The sequence below is a fragment of the Labrus bergylta genome, chromosome 4 (assembly GCF_963930695.1).
Source record: "Labrus bergylta chromosome 4, fLabBer1.1, whole genome shotgun sequence".
NCBI classification, from domain to species: Eukaryota; Metazoa; Chordata; class Actinopteri; order Labriformes; family Labridae; genus Labrus; species Labrus bergylta.
The window spans coordinates 14,440,698-14,460,025 of record NC_089198.1 but is presented as its reverse complement, the minus strand read 5'-3'; the positions used below and the strand labels follow the sequence as shown (position 1 = coordinate 14,460,025).

The following is a 19,328-nucleotide window of genomic DNA, read 5'->3' as shown; positions in this document are numbered from 1 at the left end:
ACGTTGACAAATTCAGGTACAACCTTATTTCAATTTAAAAATCATACAACTGAAAAATGAAGGTAGGGGCATTTCTGGGCTCAAAGAGCTGGTTTGAGCATTGACACTTTTCTTTTATGATAAAAGCATTGAAGAGCTCCACTGAGGATAGTTTGCAAATAAATCAATTTTGTTTTAAAAATATGACTTTTACCCTTATTTGATAGAGAAAGCCAATATGCAGAGAGAGAGAGAGAGCGAGAGCGAGAGCGAGAGCGAGAGCGAGAGAGAGAGAGAGAGAGAGAGATGAAATGCATCAAATGGTCACGGCTGGGAGTCAAATCCAGTGATCAGTGCGTTTGTACATGGGGCGTCTGTTCTTCTCTGACTTTCCCAGAGGAAACCTTCCCAAGAAATTAATAAAGTTCCTATCTATCTATCTAATCTACTGTCTGAGCTAAACCGGCGCCCCAATATCACTTCGTTTTAGGGTCTACACGACCATTTTGTGACAATATAGGCATTTCACTGTTCAAATGTTTTTTGAAATAGAGTTGTCATCAATTGTTACCGACACAAAGACGATGAGAAAATCTCTGCAACTCAAAACATTTTGTAATATCATTTGGCCAAACACAACCACACCTTGAAGAGAATCACAACAGAATGAATAGTAAGTAGACCTCGCGAGAACAAGTGGGATCAAGTCAGTCTGAAAATCTATCATTAATTAGAATTAAACATGTGAAAACAAAAGAAAGTGAACTGGATGAGTGGAAAGTTAACATGTCTTCTGTTGTTATACTGTAAAAAGTTAAAGATGTAAAGATGATCCTTTCAGTAATGTCAAAGCCAATGATGTAACAACACTGTACAGTAAACTATACAACCTTACAGACACTATCTTTGTGCGGCATGTGTCTGAGAACAGCAGAGTTTACATCGTAGACTCAGACTACTCAGTGCATCTGTGACAAAGACCCCCACTGGTGAAATCCCCACTCCCAGCGCCAACTGGGACACAGCGTCTGATCTACACCTCTGGGCTGGAAAAAGTCACAGCAGCAACATCAGCAGATACATTAAATACACAAACTACAACATCACTAACTATTTCTGATATATTGAAATATGCCTTTTTATGTTCACCTGCAGAAAAACTTTGTATTAAAAGACGGCCAGCCCCTGTATACATATTTATTTCCCCCGCTTCTGTCGTTTAAAACCTGCTGTAGATGTCTGGTATAAACACTTGGGGGTCATTACTGCTGGAGTGTAGCTTCAGAGGTGAAAACATAAGACTATCAGAGTGTTTTGCATGTTTATTATAAAAGCAACATTGAAATTGTATTTGAAAAGACAACAGAGGCATGGTTGTGTGGTTAAATCCAGAGTATTCATCTTTCTAATGCACTGCATATGTCTCCCTAACACAGGCTTACACACAGGGACACAGACGCACAGAGGCTCATTGGCTAATTCAATAATAAAGCAGACAGCGAGTGGAGTCAATAGACGGGCAGAAAAGAGAGTAACTCATCTCTAACAGTGTGCCGTCTCCTGAGTGTTAAAACATGTAAATTTATGTAAGAGCCCATTGGAAACACATATTTACAATACGTTTAGGTAATCACACGATGTGCGAGGAGGCATTCAAGGCCCCGGAGACGAAAGCAGTCAATACAAAAATAGTTTTTATGTGTCATTAATTCCCTCTGCATTCCCAGATACATCCCCCTTTTACCGCAGTAATACAGTAATCACTCACAATCGCACAGGAAATTATCTGCACTCATCTGTGGAATAAAAAAGCGGAGGGGCAAAACAGGGAGAGGCGTCCCATTTTAGCTCTCTGCTGCCTCTTTAATGTTCATCTGGGAGCCGCATGGCTGCCGTCCGTCCCTGCACAGGGATGGGAGTCAGCTCCTGCGCTTGGAGCGGCTTAATGACAGCGGGATGTGGATGGTGGACTCGTTAGAAACACACACATTCGCGTGCACACCTTTTTCACGCTACATTTCCTGTGCAGGACAACATGAAGGGTCATCGGCGGTGTGATGGGGAAAAAAAGAAAAAAGAGGCACCTCTGCTCTCACATTAGCTCATGATAAGAGGAAACATTTCACCTCTGAGTGATGTCAATGCAAAACACAAGTCAATCCAGCTTTTATAATGAAAGTTGCACCGATTCAGATGTGGAAAAGCCAAATGGTCAAATAAAGTCATTATCTGCCTGTTCATTATTCCCTCCTTCAACATAGCCATATACTGCATTATTAGGCAAAGCTATAAAACCTGATGAATAACCATAGAACAAAAAGAACACATTTTCATAGGAGAGTTAAAGGGACCAGAGGATGATGGAAATTTGTGTTTCAGTAATGTGATTCAGCAGACTGAAGTCTTTATCATCTGACTCTGTGCAGGAGGAAAAGGAGCTATTGTCAACTTAAACCCTTTGAAACAAATACTGGATGTCCGATAGTGGGCAGGAAATACACAGGATATGTTCCTCTTTGACTTAGGCTGCCACCTACTGGACAAAAATAAAACTACCGCTTTAATAAATAATGCATTGTTGGGGGAGTCATAAGCACATTCTGATTGGAGCTACTCAGATTGGTTTGTATAATTTGATTAGCAGTTAGTCATTTCATTATTTATTTGTAATTAATTAGTTTTTAGCTGGTTATGAAACAGACTGAAATGAGCACTGACACCTCTTTATAACCTACAAAAGGGAACAAGACCATCAGCAATAAGACTGTTCATTTCGACATTATAACTTTTAATGGTAGTAACCACTGCTGCAGGGTAGTTATTGGACAAATTGAGTTGTGGTTCATTTTCCGTTGCAAAGATTCACAGTGAGTGAAACATTTGGCTGTCAAAAGAAAGCTGGGTCAGTTTCTATCAGTGAACTTCTACGTGAACAGGTACAAACCAGCAAAGCGATGAGGTATCACATTGTGATGCTCCAAAATTAACCCCATACAAAAAAAATACCTCACGGGAGCTTTACAAGCGATACTTGTGATTAGTATGTTTGAATACATTACTACTAGCATTTAGAATATTTGAGTTTTTTTTTTTATGCTTTTGTTTTGAAAGAACTAGTCAACTTTATCACCGGGTGTTTTGTATTTGAAAATGTGTAGAGAAGGTGTATGTTTCTTTTTTTTAACCATGACAGTACAGAACAGTACAGAAAAGGAAAAAGACACAATGCTATCACTTTTGTTTTTTTTTGCCCAAAGAAGTGCAGAATAAACATTAAAGACCCTTTAAGACCGGTACATGCACATTGGAACTTGGAAGTTTCAGTCCTTGTGAGCCTCAGTAGCTGGTTTGATTATTCATTCATTTTCATTTATTTTAGTCGTCTCCACTACTTTGTCAATAAAAGTGTCAAACAAATGTAGTTTTGACTTGAATTTGCATTTTCAAACATAAAACTGTGTTAAATGTAGTCTATTGTTATAATATCACTTATCATTTCTTTTTTTGGTTTTCTGGTGTTGATCTCAGTCCAGTGTTTAAAAAGTCTCCGACCATGATGAAGCAGTTCTCCTGGTCTGGCAGACACAGTTTATACATACGGTTGAGTTGGTAGAGTCTATGTGATTCTTCTCAGTTTGCACATGTAGATGGGGCCAAAGTTAGCCGCTAAGTGTGGGATGACCATCTCACCCAGGGGGAGGTCGGGGGCGAAGTCAAAGGTTTTCCTAAACATTTGTGTGAGGGCTCGAAGGTCAACAACCTGAATGTAAATATGATGAGAATTAAAAAAAAAAAAATAACAACAAAGGTTAAATTATTTGTTGTACAGTAATTTGGCTCCCAGGTTTATCATCAGGAAGCCCTCGTTTATTTTTCTGCCTTAATAATAACAGTCTGACTCTATTCTTGAGGATATAACTGAATCTCTGCTGTAAAGTTTTACAGTGTGTCTCTCACTGACCTGGAGTTGGATGCCATGGTTCTCTTTTGCCAAATAGATGGCCTGCTCCACCACACTCATGTTCTGAATCTGAGAGAGTGTGCAGGTGGAGTAAAGAATCTCCCCACCCCGACAAGCAGCTAGGATTCCTGCCCTGAAGGATAAAGAGAAAAAGTGTGTTTAGTTGTAGCTGTAAAGTAAAACTTTGTATAATTATGTGAGAAAATGTAAGTGCATAAACATTCAGTCCATCATGACTCCAGTGTCATTAACTCACAGGAGAAGCTCCGTCTGTACTTCTGGCAGCCTTCGTCTTTCACCCGTCCTGTTCTTACTGAATATGTTGTTGTCGTCCTCCATGAGCGAATGTCTGTCTGTGGTGCAGGGAACATCAACAAGGACCTGAAAAAATAGAAAGGTGGAGGAGGAAAAAGCGATTGGTTCCTAGATACATTTCGTTAACAGTCATTAATTAAAGCATCTGTAAAACTGCCCGCTGGCTTACTCTGTCAAAAGTGTTCCTTTCGATTTGGCCCCACTGGGTTCCATCAAAGGAAGTGATGCGTATTTTCTCATCAGTCAAAAGCTCCTTGGGAATATAGCTCTGGAGGACCTTCCTCAGTCGTGTCGTCCGAGACGCAGAGTTGTCATTCACACACAAAAAACCTTTGGCGTAAAAAAGAAACGACTTGGGGTTAACTACTACAGACAGAAGACATTCTCAAACAAGAGAGTTTTACTGTTAGATAACCGGGTTTAGATCAAATCAGCTCTCTTACCAATAGAATGTGTCTGTAGTAAAGCTAGGGCTTTGCCTCCTGGAGCAGCACAAAGGTCGAGCACATTGTGACCCCCTCGAACGTTCAGAGCGAGACATGGCAGCACAGACGCTGCATCCATCAGGTAATGACTCAGTAACCTTTTAGTGTCCGGTCTTTAGAGGCAAAGGGAACACAAAGTCAGAGTAAGTGGGCTTATTAAACCATAAAGGAACTACATTAATTTAGACAAATAAAAATACATTTGTAAAGTTACAAACACGGCTGATGTCGTTCACTTTTTTTTACATAATGGACGGCTGAAGTCAACATTCTGACACCAAGAGGCATTTAGCTAACGTATCAAATATTATGGAATTTTTGTTCAATAGCTTAAAAACATAAGCTCACCTTGCCGGCTTGAATTTGGTTATGTCCCCTCTTGGAAACACTAAGCACTTGATGTTAAGACTGAGCTGCAGAGGAGACGGCTGCTGACTGTCAGAGTCAGATTTCTTTGTTGAAACGCTGATGGATTCCTCCTCGGCTACCACCTCCGATTCTTTCTCCAGGCATGGCTGAACTGCAGAGTTAAGAAGAATGCAGAAGTGTTTTTGAAAAGGAGAAAGATTGTGTTTTATAAAGACAGAAACAGAGTGTAAAAATGGGACTTTTTAGGGGATTATCAGCAGTTTTCTGAACACACTGCCGTTTGACTAAAATGTAATAATCGACCACTGTTGAAGACGACTTTTCACTGAAACATATTTTTCTATGTCACATGACATAACAAATAACCCATACATAACATTATAATTTGAAGTTCATTTCACAGTAATTTCTTGATAAAATGATTATTACCAAACAAAACAAATGGTCTAGATCAGGGTGTGGCCCTCAGGTCAATTTTGACACATCAAATAATTGGAATCATGAAGAAAACAAGACAAAATCTGCCATGAAATCACGAAAACCAGAAATATGTCCATAATAATATTTGATCTCTGGTATATGTTGAGTTAAATTTGAGACATAATTGATTTCAATCATTTTTGTATCCTACAATGTGGCCCCTCTGGCAGTGAGAGTTAAATGAATGTGGCCCCTTGCTGTGACCAAAGTTGCCCCATCCCTGCTCTAGATATCAGGTCAGAATACAAGGAAAGGCTTTGGAGAATAGTTTTAGCTAGATTAAAATGAATACGCACAAACAAAAAAAATTACATGCGATAAAGTTATTATTGCATGTATAATAAGAGTTATTAGGAATTTCTTAAAAATGTAAACAAATCAGTGACACCTACATGTTTTTTTTAAGTTATGGTAAACATGCATGATTTGGCATTTACTTACTGAGCTTCGAGGGCACATCATACATTTAGAAACTAAAAAATGTTCTGCACTTTCACATTATAAAATATCGTCTCCGTTATTCAAGAAATGTCAGAGTGAAAGAGAAGGTATTTTTTGGATTTTCTCCAAGAATGCCGTTCTGAATTTGTGAGCTATCAGTGTTTGAAACTGACGGCACAACTGCGTTCTCCACGAGAGCAAACTGAAGAGCCAACATCTTCAGGATTCAACTGGGAACACCGGAGATGAACACCTACTTTGTGTGTAAGCGTCTCCGATGAAGTCTCTGCAGCATCCCTGAGTGTCCAAGTCTGTCAGAACTGCATGGTGGGCGAAGTTATTCAGCAGGGCTCCGTACTTCCTCTCTGACAGCAGGGCGACTCGCACTGAGGGCCACAGCTTCCCCAGCTGGATGCTGTAGGTGGAATCAAAGTGTCGCAGGGCCAGGATGGAGGGAGGGTACTTGACACGTGTGGCAGCCTGCACAAAGGCCAAAACACTGACTTTAAACTTTGACATGTGGTGCTAGTAGAAGTACCTATCATACCTTTAGTTGACAATTTCATAAACATTATTTTGAGTATCTTTTATCTACTACAGTCACAACAGAAGTTATCTCTCTAACATAACTATTTATTTACATTTTTTTTTTTTAGCTTTTATGTCCAGCTTTATATTGTACTTGACATGGTTTACATATATATTTATAGTAATAATGTTTAACTCTGTGTTGCTTTGTGCTAGATAATTCAGTCATATGCAAACTTAAATATCATTTTAATTCCTGAATGATAATAACTTTATAAGATAACAACCACAATTTGCGGGAATTATCGATTACGGCTTTGATAACATACCCATTTTTCTTTCACTTTGTGTCGCTTGGGCGTTACATTTCTTAAATCCTTAATTTTTCTTGTGAGGAGTCTGGTGTCCAAGAGCAGCGCCATGTTTCTGTGCGTCTGGTTCTTCGGCTCGTCTTGACTCTTAACAGGCGAACAAGTGGTTCCCGGCTCCGCTCGGCTTGAGGAAAATGAATGGGCGGGCCTTGCACGAAATCTTAGATGACGATTGGTCCAGAGCTACTTCAAAAATCCATCCAACCAATAGAAGGCTTTATCCGGTGATTCTTCTGGTCGTTTCCTTCGTGTGACCGACCTCACGTCCTTAACGACCAGCGTAGCCGTCGAGCGAGGACGACAGTCTACGGCAGACATTTGTGGGTGAATTAAAAGCTGAAATCATGGTTTTCGAGATGAAGATGCTCACATACGGCGACCCTGAAGACGAGGTATTAAAAGATGACTGACATGTTTATTGCTCGTCGCTTGTTGTGTTGTGTTATCTAAGCAGCACAGTCTGACTTTGCCGGCCAGTTTGACGCGAGTGATGTTACACAATATACTTTATTCTGAGCTCCTTTTAAACAGTTTTTTTTTTTAAAAATGTATCGTACTTTAAATGTGCCCTGGTCGTTAAAATTGTGAAGTTATATGACATGACTTTGAATTTCTATGGCTGTCTTTCTCTGATACCTGTTCCTGCACGGTACATATTATTTGTAACACATGTCAACTGTGTATTCACCATAGACTGTAAAGTCTTTAATTATATAATTTGTAATTTATTTATATTCACTTGTTTTATGTGATCTATGATGTCATAAGGATTTAGTAATACAGACACTGCAGTGAAATAAAGATAACCTAAGATCTCTGAAGTACTGTTTGGACTCTAATTGAGCTTTCAGACTTTCAGGCTGTTTAAGAGCACAAGTTAGTTTGAAATGCAGCTTATATACAAACCTGCTATATTTATGTCTCTGAACAGGAAGAAGATGCTCCTGCTGAGGAGGAAGAGGAGGAGGAAGAGGAGGAAGAAGAAGACATGGTGGTGAGTGTGACCGCTTAAATGTAATGATTGTCCTTTTTAAGCATGAACAGGGAATTCACCTGCCATGACAAACACACTCGACTTAGAGGTAACACAAAAAAAGCAGAGTATGGAGAAGTATGATGACCCTGAAACAGTACACATTCAGTATTTAAAAATGTCTTTTGATGGAAATAATAGTTTAAAGACTTGAGTGTAAGTTAAAGTTAAGCGATGACGTTGAATAACCTCTTTAAAAAAAAACTGTATGGAATATCACATTTTCTGCATTCATATAGTACAGTAGTTTTGTTTTATTCAGTGCTGGAAAGAATAACAGTACGTTGACATTAATACAATTCTAGGTGTCAGTTGATTACCTGTCCCCCTGTTAATGCCATTTATAATTCTACTTATTTGATAACTTTACTTACTCTGTAGATTTAAATGATGTATTACAAAATACAGTACAGACCAATACCAGGCAATGTATTATCTTAGATAAGATGAGCAAGACTTTGACTCTCCCTGGATCTTCAGTAGGACTACATTTATTTCTGTAGTTATGTTGTTTTATTTACTTCCTGATCATAGTGTACTGCTTGTTATTTAATGTTGTTGTTCTTTAATGCTTTTTTTTCCCTTATGTGCAAAAAATAAATTAAGACCCTTCATCAGCTACCAAGCTGTTTTTCACCAGCTGTGACATTAAAGCATCAGTGATTATAATCAAATGTAATCATAAAGAATGTTTTGAAATGGTTAATTTGCATATTTGGTATTGAGTTTGTGAGATTGCTATTGCTTCTTCTTTTTTCATACTCTGGTTTTATTCTAAATTAGTGTCAATACATTATTTATACTTCTGTGCACATAGCCTACCTACACGTTTCAGAATTGTGCTTTTTAAGAGATTAAGCCTATGTGGAGACAAAGAATGGTGTTGCTACAGAGCAGTTTCAGTGTTTAAAATAAGTGCATATTCGCAGTTATTTCACCAGTTGAACTGCTGATGGTTAAATTGACTGCAGAGACTTCAAAAGCATGCGTCTGTGGTTTTATAAAATGTCCTTTGATACAGCACACATCTCCTTCGCCCCTCTCAGGATCCTTTAGAAACAATAAGAACCAAGTGTGAGCAGACTGAACACTGTGTGCACACAAAGGAGCGCCTGGAGACCTGCGAGGCCAGAGTCAGCTCCAGGTCCAGCACTGTCGAGGACTGCACAGAAGAACTCTTTGACTTCTTGCATGCAAGGGACCATTGTGTAAGTGAGACAGAGAAAAATACAATGTGCATTCTTTTTCATGAGAAGTTAGGCTGCATGTGTCTTGATTATCCATCGTTGAAGACGCTAACTGTGTCCTCTTTTATCATTACAGGTAGCACACAAGCTTTTCCACAACGTGAAATGACCAGCTCTCCCAGTTCCCATCTTCTTCAGCTGTAGAATCTCTAACTGCTAAACTGTAAAATTATCTGAGCGATTCTGTTGTTGTCCTCCTGTGTATTGATGTAAATTATTTCCCTGGTTTCTTGGACTAAAAACTCGATAATTTCACTATTTCTGTGTGTAGTCAGAGGCAGTATGTTAAATATGCTGCTTGTTAAGATAATGGGTGCATCCAAGTTGTTGAAGGTTGATTAAGGAAAGGAAACTTCATTAGGCAACTCCTCACTGTAGTCCATTCAATGCAAACACAATTATGCTGCTCTGTTATCAGAATCTCTCAGGTTAAATCATGGAGTCACAATACTCACCAGAAAATAAAGGGTTTCTCTTGGTTTACAATTTGTCTGAGTTGCATTATTAAAATTACTTGGATTCTTCTTTGGGACAATTAGAAGTTTTTGCCTCGCTGTATACTTGGAGCTCTGTAAGCTGTCCCTGATAGAGGGAAATGTCTGACCAGGTTTTAGTGGGTTATGCAGACAAAATACTGCAAAAATTAAGTGTATTTTGTAAATGACGGTGGGACTAAAAATTATGGATGAAAATAGTGACTAATAGGAGAGATGATAGACTATATTTGGTGGTATTGTAACACTTTGTACTAGAGAACTTCACCGCCCAAATCATCTCAAAGAAATACTTTACATTTTATATGAAGCAGAATTCTAAACGTGTGTGTGTGGTGGTTTGACAGGACAATGTGCCACCAATAGATATAAGATGACTAAAGCTTTATTTGCATACATGCCAAAATCATGATAATAAATTAAAAATCAAAGTTCTTCATAAAACAGCCTTTAAAAAAAAAAAAAAAAGTATTAAAAAAATTACAGTATTAACCACCGGGTGGCACTGTGAGTTTTGCTACAACTTCGAGGAACCTGTGAGGTAAAAGTGTTCAGATGTGCGTTTGCAGACGTTTCAGAAAACCTAAATGTCCAGAGTGCTATGAGAAGGGTTGATAATGTGAAGATAAGTCACGCACACGGTGCATAATGTTACAGGAGATGATGATGAATTCATCGCATCACCAAGAGTTTTCCCTGTTGCCAAGAAAATCATCCATGGAGGCCTGGAGAGAACACAGATGAAGACATTTTAGGTTTTTTTTTTTTAAAGGAACATCTACAGCACTGACTGATTCTTCATTATCCTGAGATTTTGATGAAGACGTGAGGAAGAGCTCTATCCTCACCTGCATGAGCAGCCTCTCCTTCCTCAGTCTCTTGTAGAAGATGAGAACATCTGGATTTGCTCTGACCACATGGGGGTCAAAGTCCATGACCCTCAGACCCTCCAGGCTCCGAGCCCTAGATAATGCCACGTATGCCTGCCCGCTCTCAAAGACACGAGCCAGAGAGATCTCCACACAGTCCAGAGTCATCCCCTAACAGGAATGAAAGACAAAAGCAGTTACACAACCCACATGTCTATGGGTCATCACCATTGATTGGTATTGACCCAGTTATTTACCGGTAATTATCCCAATGCCACATGAACATTATTTCCACCTGATCATTCTCCAATTCAATGTTGTATTATGTTCCCACGTTCTCGCTGTGTGGTCACAGATACCTGCTTTAGCTTCTCTGCTGGGGGTCAAACACCAGTGACACACCCGGTTGTTCTGACTAGTGAACTCAATTACCCAGAGGCCACTTTTTCTCTCAGAGCAATTTCAGAGTTTGCTGATACACAATCTGCTGTGGGAGGAGAGCTGAGCCATCGGTGAAGGCAGTCATTTGATCGCACACAGACAGATTACAGGACGTGGAGAGAGGGTGTCCCTGGTCGACTGGATTCATGGTCACGTCTTGGTAACCCCAACAGACCATCAGCACGCCTCAAGAACATTCGTTGGTATGCGGTGACACCCAGGCCTTAAACGTAGATGCCATCAGTCTTACTAACAGTATTGCAGTGTTCTAAAATGAGACCTGGCTCTCCATTTAATTCCTCTGGGGGACGTTGAAGAAAAACATCTCTTTACTGTCACTCAAAATCCCTTAACACCTTACGATTCTGCCAATGTGCTTCCACATGTTGGATTCTCGTTCAGTTAAACTCATTAAGTGTTTTGTGTGTAAAATGTGTCAACCTATCAAAAGGCTGTTGTTGACTGTGATTTAGAATAGTTTGATGTTGTATATTCAGCGCAGACTTTTTGAAGCCCTTCCATTGTAAACTCTGCAATCCTAAACAGACATGTGGACAAGGATCAGTTACATGGGATTATTTACAATCCTGTACATAGCATAAAATTTGCCAGTCAAACAAATCAAACAGAACCTGAAGGGCACAGTGGAGTTTTGCAGATGTTTGATCAGAAACTAAAGCAACCCAGCTAACCCAACCCTAGCTTTAACAACAGGCAGGTCTGCACTAAATATTTAGCTAATCTGCACATTAGCTGTCAACCTTTTCATTCTCAATCACAAATGCTCTACTGGATGAATCATAATGATTTGAGTGATTAGACTTCATCTGGGGACCATGACTGTAGGTACCAAACTTCTCTGCTGATCTGTCCTGTAGGTATTGATATATTTCACAGGACCAGCGTTAAGCCTGGCCTGCTGGTGACACAGACAAATCAAGACATGGATGATTTTATTACAATGCCTAATAGAAGCAGATAGGCCTGCTGTTTGGAAGTTTTAGTTCCCCTCGTGTGTGCTGGGAGATTTTTCCTACAACATTTTTTCATGCGAGAAACAGCAAAGGAAAAAAAGGAAGTGTTCTTAATATGAAGACAGTATGTTATTACTGAGACACGCTGGATACACTTGGATAAGAAGCAAGAATGTGGACAATGACTGAACTTCAAGGCCAAATCAGAGACAACGATCCACACATCTCCAATATCTAGCTCCCCGGAGGTATCCACAAATGCTCCGTTAAAGAAAAACTATTAAAAGGCAAATTATGATTAAATGAAAAAGTCTATTAATAAAGTGAGTCATTCATTAAAGAGACTCTCAGACAGCTAACTTAAGTCCCATGGCAACACAGAACAGACCAGACAGAAACATTAAATCATCAGACGGAGCATTTTTATCTTCTTTTTTTCCGTTGATTAGCAGAACTCTGTGTGGCTGTGAGCGAGGCTGTGCTAACCTGGCTCTTGTGGATGGAGATGGCCCAGGCCAGTTTGAGGGGCAGCTGCTGTCGACTCAGGTGGATCCCACCGCCCGACTTAAACACCCAGCGCTCAGGCTTCAGCACCTCTGTGACACCACAGACGAAACGCACCCGTGGGAGTCCTGAAGAAACGAGGAATGAGTCAACACACAAGGAAAAAAAAAAAAAAACTAACAGGAAAGACCATCAAAAGATTATTCTCAACCTCGTTTCTCACATTTAAACACAAAACAACTTACAATTCTTCTTCAATTCAATATGTTGTAGATATGTTTTTAAACTAAAAGTGACTACTGTGCAAAAGGAACTTTACATTGTAGTTATTGAAGAGGTATTCACATTTAGACTGATGGCTGTGATTGGCTGGTGGTGTTTGGTCATGACTTTGGAGTGGATACATTTATGTTAGCGCTAGCTACTTAGTTACACACTTAAATCAGCCTAAATAGTTATTTTTTTATTAAAGACAAGTTTTTATTTTGTATGTTGAGTACCTTCTTCAATCCAAACCTGATGAAAAGAAACAACAATTGTCACTTGAACTCTTGTTTTCACTTGTCATTAATCCTCTAATCCCTAAACTCTTGCCATTTTGGATACATTTATAAATAAATGTCTAGATTTTCTTTTCTGGACAAATATTTTGACATAAGGTTAGTATACGGACCATGTTTTCCAGACTCAAATGCAACCACGACCCCTCGCGCACCGTTCACCAGACCTCGAGTGACGTCCAGGTTTTTTGTCAGCATAACCTTCAAAAGAACACGCATCGTTTCAGATGTCAAAGCTGGTTTTCACGCAATCTGTAAATCTTGAAACACACAGTATCAAAAGTGTAATGTCACATGCAAAAGTGGGGAGCAGGTTGAGAGGGCTTTGGGAGACACACACACACACGCACACAAAACAAACAAACACACACACACAGGCCTACCTGAGCTCCTATTTTGAGTTGGATAACCCTGTTAACAGGAGTGTGAGCATCTATGGTCTTCACAAGAGCAGGGTCACTGTCCAAGGCCTCAAACACACGCACAGAGCCTGCGGGAGAGGGACGCTTCATTTAAAAAAAGAGACTAAGCATGAGGTGGGTTTCATATACAGCAAGTGACAGGGGCAGGAAAAGTGTAGAGACATGAAACCCAAATTCCTCAAAATGTTTAACCTGGATCAAAATTCTGGATTGAATGCACCTTTTTGCGATACAGGATCAGGTAATGCATTAGAATTTTGTTCTGTTTTTTCATTTATGTATGAGCAAATGGACTTGATCAATCATATTAAAATACAGATAGTGATTACAAAATCCAGATTACCAGTGGTCAAAATGGGACTAAATACCACCTACTTGATCTACAGGGGGCAGCAAAATTCACACCAACTCAAAGTTTCAGATTTAAAAAACAATCTAAGTTATCAAAATCTTACTCAAAAGTTTTGAACATCACAAACAGGAGGTTTTTTTTCCCAATCGGATTTTGTAATACTTTGTTTCTTTTGAACATAATTTTATACATTTCGAGTATCCAGGTTAACAACTTCAAACATGAAAATGGTTAAAAAAAACAAAAAACAAACAACACTAAAACTTCCAGGAATCAAACAGACTCCCCAAAGTTCCTCATGCCAGCCTGTTGCCAGACATAATTCAGCCTGAAAAGCTGTAGGCTCAAAGTGGAGAATTGAGGTTTCAGACCTGGCAGCTGTTGGAGTTTGTTCTCGTTTGTGAGCTCCACATCGTCCTTGTGTGTGCACAGCCTGGTGGCCAGGATGCCGTCTCTCTCAATGTGATGGTAGGCGCTCTCCAGCAGCTTAGCAGTTACTTCCTCTGTCACCCTGAGTGGTTTTTATCAAGACAGAAATGAATTGAAAAACTTATTTCTGCTGCAGAGCAAAATGTTCTGTACAACTAAGTATGTGCTGCTGTTTCTGAAAGGTCTCTACAGCTTTCAAAGCATTCATGGTACACAGTGTAGACAGCGCAATGAGCTGTTCTTCTGGTAGAACGTTTAAAAAAAAGTGTGTGTGGAGGGGCCCTGGTGACTTAGTGGTTAGGTTGCACCCCACATGTACAAACTCAGAGGCTGTAGCCCTGAAAGCGGGCGGCCCTGGCTCAAGTCCAAACCTGTGGTACCTCTTCTGCATTTCATTCCTCACCATTTCTGACACTATCCACTGTCCTGTCTCTACAATAAAAGGCATAAAAAGTCCAAAAATGAATCTTGGAAAAAGTGTGTGAAATGGGAATGTACAAGCAGAACAAAAATACATTTCTGCAGTAAATGTGTTTGTTAGACAGTGTCGATCATTTTACCTGCCCACCCTCACTGCCTGCAGGAGGGAGATGAAGGACTGGTCCGTTTGCCTCCGCACCTCTGTGAGCTCCATGTTGAGCTGCATGACCTTCCGCCAGCTCCTGGCCTGAAGCACAGAGCACCATGATGAGTACATGTGGATGATCGTATCGTCCCTCAACCACCGCCCCCCACCATCACTCTGTTGTCCCCACAGCCATCGCCGTCCTCATTCATGCACAGCCTGCTCTGACCCTACCTTAGGGGCAAGGACGTGTGGACAGGAACACGAGGAATAGAAATCCTGCCTGCATATTATCCCATTTGCTATTTTGTAAACCGCTCGAGATAACACTTTGACGCTATACAAATAACGATTGATTGACTGATTGATGATTCACCCCACTCACACAAGCTTTTGCATAATGGGAGTACCCCACACATTGGAATACCCCAGTACAAACTAAAGCTCAAATAATACCAGTGTAATAGAAAAATCTATGTTCTTGCTTATGCATTTAACACAAATTTCCTGAAGCAATAATGAATTACGAATTTCAAGAATTTCTGCTTGCACAGTGGAAAAATCAAAAGTAACACGTACACAAACAACGCACGAACATAACGGCCATGAGACTAGTCTCTAGGCAGATTAAAACTCATCAACAGGTGTCAACCAATGAGAGTGCCCGCTTTGCGATGTCTGGTATAGATTGATGTAACCGCTCCCGAGCGGGATTCTGCTATGCACTCGGTATAACTTTCCTCCTTTTTGCAAAAAGAAAACATGTTATTCTAATAATAAAATACAAAGGCAAAAACCGGTTTGAGTTGAGATCTTTTGTTTAATACAGAAAAATCCACGACACCAGTTAAAGGAGCCATATGTCAAATATCTACTGAAATGAATCATAATGACCTTACTATATGATCAGCAAACATGCTCTGTTATAGTGCTGGCTTCTCTGACAACAACACAGCAGCTGGTGTGTCCTCCTTCTAACTTTAGATTCTGGTCTGCAATAGTCTGCATTTGTTTTGAACAGAGACGGAAGGCAGTTTTAAGGCCCCCCATTGGGTTGTTTTGGACGACCCTCTTTAAGCCAGATATGAGACCAGTTATCACGGCAAACCAACTGGTGTTGGTTCAGATATAACTGATTCTCACTGACTTTAAAAGGTTTTGAATTTTTCTAAGAAGCTTCACGACAAGAAACAAAGTAAAACTAGGAGAAATATTGGAGATGCTTTTGAAAAAAACTGGAGAGGTGAGAGCGGCTAAACACTGTAGCTTCCGTGTTTGCTACATGGCAACCCGCGTGAGCATCGTCTCTCGGGAGGAGTCAGAAAGAGCTCTCTCCCTCTCCAATGTTTTGAATTTGGACTGTGTACCAATTTTTAACGATACGTGTCAGAGTTACATATTGTTGCAAGCTAGCCACACAGTATTGGAATAAATCAGAGTAGTAAAATGTAATGGTATATTTCAGTGTGACTGCACTAAGTGACACAATGGCATTGACCAACAGTGGCGTCAGAGGATTTACAACAGTCTGACCTGGAAGCAGAAACTGGCCTTTTCCTTTCCCTTGGACACAGGAGGCAGCTGGAGGAAGTCCCCACACACGATCAGCTGGATGCCTCCAAACGGCTGCGTAGACCTCCTCACCGACCTGAAAGAGGGCAGTGATGTGACTGTCCCATTAAAGATGAATACAGTAACAAATAACTGCTATATGACTGCAACTAAAGGATCAACTAAACTATGTTTTGATGTCATGGTTGAGCTTTTTTTAAATGTAAAGTTTGGGCAAACAGTCATATCTTTCCAACACTATCAAAGCATGAGGTATAAAATGGTGTCCAGCTGCCTGAAGAGCTTTTATTCAGTCATCAAGAGCTTGAAGTAGGCCACAGAAATCACATGTATTTCATGATTTGTGAAAAGATCAAATTCTCATCATCCAGTGGAAAGTATGCACTGATTGAGACTTTTGGATTAAGGTGGGAGGACGCCATAATACTTTCAATGTTGCTCTAGTTTGATTTGAAGTTTTGCTCTCATCTCACCTGGCCACTGACTCAAGCTTGTCGAAGAACTGGGCCTCCACCATGGAGATCTCATCGATGATGAGGTGTCGACACGTGGTCCAGTGCTGCAGCACGCCGGGCCTCTGAGCCAGCTCGATGCACTGCTCCAGAGGGGCTGAGCCGGAGCCAATACCTGAGGAGCACACACACACACACACACACACACACACACACACACACACACACACACACACACACACACACACACACACACACACACACACACACACACACACACACACACACACACACACACACACACACACACACACACACACACACACACACACACACACACACACACACACACACACACACACACACACACACACACACACACACACACACACACACACACACACACACACACACACACACACACACACACAGAGATTGTCAGAGGAGACACAAATGATAACATTCGTGTAACAATTAATTCCAGACACACTGTAGATATAAAAACATTCTGTAATCTAAAAAGACATTTTGAGACTTTCTCTGGTATGATGTCCAAGAGTCAAAAATAAGTCTTTACATAGACATTGTTAGAGAGCTAAAGTCTCAAATCCCCTGTACCTCCCCCTCAGATATCCGTAACAACTGACCAGCAAAGTTGTGTAAAGTTGTTCCACCGATGTGACAAGCAGCCACTCCTGTGCTGGCTGTTGCAAAAGTGCTCTTTGGAGGTAGAGATCCCATGATCCTCTTCAGCAGGAAGGACTTCCCTGTGCCTAGAAAACACATCAAGAGCTTAGAACAAACAACTACCCGCAACTATATTCTGTTTATCAACCGAGGAAAAATCACCATTGACATTAAAAGAAAGTCAGAAGGATTGATCGAAAAAATGTTGAAAAAGATAGCAACCACAATTATTGATATATTTATGTATGGAGCACTTCTCAAAATCCACATCACAAAGTGCCTTACACAGAAACCAAAGGAAAGCGGACAGGTCTAATAATCGACAGGTTTTTGAAGTTCAGCTAAAGTACGATTATAAATGTATTTCAAGAAATATAATTAACTAGATTCATATTGACATGTCAAGTAAAAGTAGGAAGGATTTTCAGTAAAACAATGTGTGGAGAAAATAAGATAAGCAAGAGCAACTTGTTTAGGGCATCTGGTTATTCCAGACTTAAAATGTGAATGTATTTATGTCACAAACCCACCAGCGCTTCCAGTGAAGAAAACGTTCTTTCCACTCAGTACAGCACTGAGGACAGCCGCCTGTTCCTTATTTAGCTTACGTGTCGGCAGAGCAAGGATGGGCTTCTTACTTGGGTTGGACTTGACCTGAAACAATCAACACACAGTCTGTAAGACACAATTGTAATCAAAGAAAGAAGGCATGTGATGTACATGCTGTTTAGTGCGTGTTCAACTCACTGGGCTGAAGTTAGTGTCACACCTCGACCTTTTGACCTGCTGTCCAGTCCTCCCCACATTGGTCTTATTGGTACAGTCAGTGAGGCCTTTAGGAGCTGCTTTACTCCTCAGCTCGTTGACCTTCTGGATGTCTTTCTGCTGCAGGGGGCTGATGGCCTCAAAGCTGCGAGGCAGACCAGCTTTGAGCTTCTCTCTGTCGCTCAGAGGCTTGCTGGCCATCCAGGCCTGATGTTTGATGCTCAGGGTTTTCAGGAAAAGGTTAAGCTTGTCCGGTGGACAGTTCGACATCAGCACCTGGATATTTTCAGGGAGCAGTTTGATCGTGCACTTCCCTTCTCTGACAAACTTTGTGAACAGTTTGAACTCTCGGAGACGATAGCTCTGGGGGACTTTCCCGTCGTGGACCCGGAGGATGATCTCCTGGAACTCATTCCGGCCTAAAATAACTGAGGCCTTACGCATGACCTGCCTCCGGGTGGCCTGACCGGAGGTGTTCAGCTGCTCCATCGTCACACAGCACTGCAGCTGAGCTTCGTCCTCCATTGTGGCAACTTCTGCTGAATAGAATTGTAAACATTTGTCGGCGATCAGTATTTTGATTAAGGCCTGGTTAGAGAGCTGAAGGGCGAAAATGCATAAAAAGGAAGACAACACCGGCTTTAGAATTGAAACAAAGCTCCGCAGCTGGACTTCATTCAATCAAGCCTTAAACATCGTGATGTCGCGGAAATATCCTGAAGTCTGTAACGACTTTAAAACCCGCAAGTTCGAAGTATAATCAACATGAAATGACGTCAACTTTTACCTTTAATTTCGAACAAATTACGTCCTAATCTTTGTCTGTTTTCCTTCTCAGTGCAGCTGATACACGATCACTGATTTTCAAATTGTCAGAGCGTGAAGTGAGCCAATAGCGTAGCGACTCTCCTGGCCAATCATGCGGGGGGAGATTTAACCTTGCGTCCAATGGCAGACAAGGAGAAACGCCCCTCTAGTAGAACCGACAAATCCCTGGCGTCAAATCAGGTGACGTCATATTTTTGTGAACTAC

The 19,328-nt window shown here is 40.7% G+C and overlaps 3 protein-coding genes across 4 annotated transcripts; 1 reads left to right on the top strand and 2 right to left on the bottom strand.

The window, feature by feature from the left end:
• Nucleotides 1-1,286: 1,286 nt before the first annotated feature.
• Nucleotides 1,287-7,002, bottom strand: nsun4 (NOP2/Sun RNA methyltransferase 4). Its single transcript, XM_020649809.3, has 8 exons — nt 6,888-7,002; nt 6,288-6,510; nt 5,089-5,260; nt 4,699-4,853; nt 4,425-4,585; nt 4,197-4,321; nt 3,941-4,073; nt 1,287-3,739 (listed from the first exon to the last, which is right to left on the bottom strand). The coding sequence occupies exons 1-8, from the start codon at nt 6,978-6,980 to the stop codon at nt 3,596-3,598; spliced, it is 1,206 nt and encodes a 401-aa protein (XP_020505465.2). The 5' UTR covers nt 6,981-7,002; the 3' UTR covers nt 1,287-3,595.
• Nucleotides 7,003-7,164: 162 nt separating this feature from the next.
• On the top strand, nt 7,165-9,695 carry LOC109996295 (cytochrome b-c1 complex subunit 6, mitochondrial). Its single transcript, XM_020650356.3, has 4 exons — nt 7,165-7,321; nt 7,861-7,923; nt 9,009-9,170; nt 9,286-9,695. The coding sequence occupies exons 1-4, from the start codon at nt 7,274-7,276 to the stop codon at nt 9,316-9,318; spliced, it is 306 nt and encodes a 101-aa protein (XP_020506012.1). The 5' UTR covers nt 7,165-7,273; the 3' UTR covers nt 9,319-9,695.
• A 375-nt stretch (nt 9,696-10,070) lies between these two features.
• Nucleotides 10,071-19,178, bottom strand: pif1 (PIF1 5'-to-3' DNA helicase homolog (S. cerevisiae)). 2 transcript variants are annotated; one of them, XM_029280403.2, is made up of 13 exons: nt 19,083-19,178; nt 18,278-18,834; nt 18,061-18,184; nt 17,491-17,616; nt 16,865-17,018; nt 16,353-16,467; nt 14,815-14,921; nt 14,197-14,336; nt 13,435-13,541; nt 13,165-13,252; nt 12,474-12,619; nt 10,552-10,743; nt 10,071-10,428 (listed from the first exon to the last, which is right to left on the bottom strand). In XM_029280403.2, the coding sequence occupies exons 2-13, from the start codon at nt 18,818-18,820 to the stop codon at nt 10,384-10,386; spliced, it is 1,887 nt and encodes a 628-aa protein (XP_029136236.2). In that variant the 5' UTR covers nt 18,821-18,834; nt 19,083-19,178; the 3' UTR covers nt 10,071-10,383. The 2 variants fall into 2 exon arrangements, with proteins under 2 accessions (XP_029136236.2, XP_065809878.1); XM_065953806.1 differs by having other exon boundaries at nt 18,278-18,831; nt 19,083-19,174.
• Between the last annotated feature and the right edge of the window lie 150 nt (nt 19,179-19,328).

Coding starts and splice junctions, on each gene's coding strand:
- nsun4 (XM_020649809.3), bottom strand. CDS start 6,980: ATGGCGCTGCTCTTGGACACCAGACTCCTCACAAGAAAAATTAAGGAT. Junction 6,511..6,887: donor ACAAAGTGAAAGAAAAATGG/GTATGTTATCAA, acceptor GCCTTTGTGCAG/GCTGCCACACGTGTCAAGTA. Junction 4,074..4,196: donor GTACAGACGGAGCTTCTCCT/GTGAGTTAATGA, acceptor TTTATCCTTCAG/GGCAGGAATCCTAGCTGCTT.
- LOC109996295 (XM_020650356.3), top strand. CDS start 7,274: ATGGTTTTCGAGATGAAGATGCTCACATACGGCGACCCTGAAGACGAG. Junction 7,924..9,008: donor AGGAAGAAGAAGACATGGTG/GTGAGTGTGACC, acceptor CGCCCCTCTCAG/GATCCTTTAGAAACAATAAG. Junction 9,171..9,285: donor TGCATGCAAGGGACCATTGT/GTAAGTGAGACA, acceptor TTATCATTACAG/GTAGCACACAAGCTTTTCCA.
- pif1 (XM_029280403.2), bottom strand. CDS start 18,820: ATGGAGGACGAAGCTCAGCTGCAGTGCTGTGTGACGATGGAGCAGCTG. Junction 14,337..14,814: donor CAGGCAGTGAGGGTGGGCAG/GTAAAATGATCG, acceptor AAAACCACTCAG/GGTGACAGAGGAAGTAACTG. Junction 13,542..14,196: donor CAAACTCCAACAGCTGCCAG/GTCTGAAACCTC, acceptor CCTCTCCCGCAG/GCTCTGTGCGTGTGTTTGAG.